This window comes from Atta colombica, unplaced genomic scaffold, assembly GCF_001594045.1.
Source record: "Atta colombica isolate Treedump-2 unplaced genomic scaffold, Acol1.0 scaffold220, whole genome shotgun sequence".
Classification (NCBI taxonomy): Eukaryota; Metazoa; Arthropoda; class Insecta; order Hymenoptera; family Formicidae; genus Atta; species Atta colombica.
This window is the reverse complement of record NW_017259317.1, coordinates 173952-176788: the sequence shown is the minus strand read 5'-3', so window position 1 is coordinate 176788 and position 2837 is coordinate 173952. Positions and strand designations below refer to the sequence as shown.

Sequence of the window (2837 nt, the reverse complement as noted above, 5' to 3'; positions counted from 1 at the left end):
AAACGTCACTGACAAGTTTGTCTCTTGAATCATTGTTATTTTATGATGATGTACAATATATATTGATTCTCTTATAAGAATTTATTGTAATTGTTCATTATGTACAAGGATAATTACACAGATTACAGAGATTATATATTTAAATATTACAGCAATCAGAATGCTTACTAAATTTAATGAGAATTGGATTTCATAACATACATATATCGACATACATGATCTAAATGTAAATAAAATACATAATTTTACAATAGATATTTGTACAGAATGTATTTTACTGCTTTGTTATTACGAAGATTTGAAAAAACAGCCTTATATATGACAAATACAAATTGGAACGATCAAAATTAAATATTTATTATATAATATCTTTATTATTGTTAAAAAATATCATGTGGAAATCTCATTTTTAAATAATAACTAATCGAAATTTATAATATCCATCTGTGCTTTCCAGAAAATTTGTTCTAAAGATTAAATTCTAAAGATTTCTACATTTTCCTAATATTTATAATCTATTTCTTTTTATCTTCTGCGTTGTATTCTTCGAGCCACTTTTCTCTTTGTTTAAACAAAGTTTCTCCTTTTTTAGCTTGTTCTTTTCCAAGGAATACAGCGCTTAGGCAACAGATTGTGCCAAAAATCATCATATAATTACATGTCTTGATTCGTGCTTTAGTTCTCGCATTGTGCATACAGTCAATTCTATTTAAGAAAACATTTATTTATTAAATGATATAAAATAAATTAATCACAAAAAAGCTTATTACATATGAAAAATGTTATAAATATATTTCTTAAATCTAAAATTTACTTCAAAAATATTGTAATATGAATTATATTTCTTACAATTTTGTGATTGTCATTGTTAAAATTTTCCACTAAAGACAAATCAATTTCAAATATATTGAAATTTATGTTTTTGTATTAAATTTCTATTTTGTTAAATGATTTCATATAATATAAAAATAGATGCAACATACGTAACAAACTTAGGAACATCTGCAATGCTTGGATATCGTTTTACCCAAACAAGTACTATCTTGTCAAAATTAGTTGTCAGATGTTTGAGTGGACCTATAAAATGTGTACAAGAAATTACATTTTTATATATTTTTGACATTTTTATTTTGTATATTGGACCTCTTTTTCAGAATTAAATTGCAAATTAAGGGAATTTGCAATTTAATTACTAATAATAAATTTAACTACAAACAAGATTAATCGTTTCTATTATTAAGCATTAATTTATATATAGAAAATATTTATCTTATCCTTACCCAAAACATTATCCTTTATAGATTCATTGCTTTTTTGTGCAGGAATTTTATCTACTTTAATTTCTCTTAAAATACTGCTATGAGTAAAATATCGTGTTACATGCGACTGAATATATATATTACGAACAAACTGTCCTGACAGCATTCTATGAATAAAACAAAAATAATTATATTAATAAGTATATTAATAAGTATATTAATAGAATAAAATTATGAGGTATCTGAACTTCTTTTCTAGTTTTTATATAAAATTATTTTACAGAGTATTTTCGAAATAATCTTTCGAAATTTAAAGCGTCAATGTTATTTTTATGAAAATTTCTATATCAAATTACAGAAAAATTTTACATATGGAAAAGTAAAAGAATTTATGCAAAAAATATTCAAGAACTTATACAAAAGAAAGAATATATTAATATTAGAGAATATTGACTTATCTCAGATAATTTTATCTTAATAAATATCTTAAAAAAAATTTATTTTCAAAAAGCAATATTATAAAGTAACAAACATTTAATTTTAATCATTAGACTACTTTATAAAACAATGCTGAAAAGAAATTTTTTTAGTTCTTTTAAAAGAGTTTATTTCAACACATTAAAAAAAAATTAAAACATATAATAATAAAAACATTAAAAATTTCTTTTTTTAATTTTTTTATCCAGATTTTAAAAAATTTAATGCTATATTTAAAAAATGCAACATTAATAACTAATTTACAATCTCATTGAAAAATTATCCCGAAAGTCAAAACTTTGATGCTTAAAATTGTTGCTAAAATATCATTAATAAATAGTTGGAGTCATTTTCTTTAAAATTATGTAACTCTAATTAATTTAATTAAATGTATGTAAAATGCAACTGAATATAACAAAATCACATATGTATAATAAAAATCAAATTAAAGAGACGATTATATAAAAAATGAGTTCACTAATTAGGCAATTATTAAATCTTTGCATGATAATAAAAATTCATAATCTGACATACAAAATCAGATTAAAAAGCAAGTGCTTTGTGAAAAAAAACCACTTAATAAAAATTGGAATTAATCGACATATTGCATCTCACAACAATATGGAAATCAATGCTAAGATATGATATCTATACATTCTCTACAAAATATAAAAAATATAGTATAGTCATTGTAGTTACTGTAATAATAACTGAGTATTTTATAATTATTGGGGCACTAACACGATTATTTTAATTGTTACAACAGAAAATATATCTTTCAAAATAAATAAAAATGATTAATACTTCGCAATATAATTATACAATACTTTACACATTATAACAAATTTTGTTTTTATAATTATACTCCTGGTATTTTTATCTCCTCTCTTTTTCTTCTGAAGTTTTAATCCGATATCTCACTTTAATGCAAAGAATGTAAGTAATAAACAAAATGTTAGTAGTATGCCAGAATTCTACAACAAATTAACTAAAATTACATTTGCATTAAACTCTGTTGGTCTGTCAGTATTATAAAGTCTATTAATATAATCTAATATCTTGTATCAACAGAAAAAAATCGAGCAAAATCTGTTTTATTTT

At 21.7% G+C, this 2837-nt stretch overlaps 1 protein-coding gene across 3 annotated transcripts in view; it reads right to left on the bottom strand.

Annotated features, from left to right (window-relative positions):
* Window positions 1-418: 418 nt before the first annotated feature.
* Window positions 419-2837, bottom strand: part of LOC108687921 (UPF0389 protein CG9231) — a 3265-nt gene continuing 846 nt past the window's right edge. For all 3 annotated transcript variants that reach the window (XM_018193967.1, XM_018193966.1, XM_018193965.1), the window contains exons 2-4: window positions 1281-1426; window positions 984-1077; window positions 419-705 (exon numbers count right to left, since the gene is read on the bottom strand). In XM_018193967.1, the coding sequence (XP_018049456.1) occupies window positions 516-705; window positions 984-1077; window positions 1281-1425 (429 nt within the window). In that variant the 5' untranslated portion in view covers window position 1426 and the 3' untranslated portion in view covers window positions 419-515. The remainder of the gene's footprint in view (window positions 706-983; window positions 1078-1280; window positions 1427-2837) is intronic.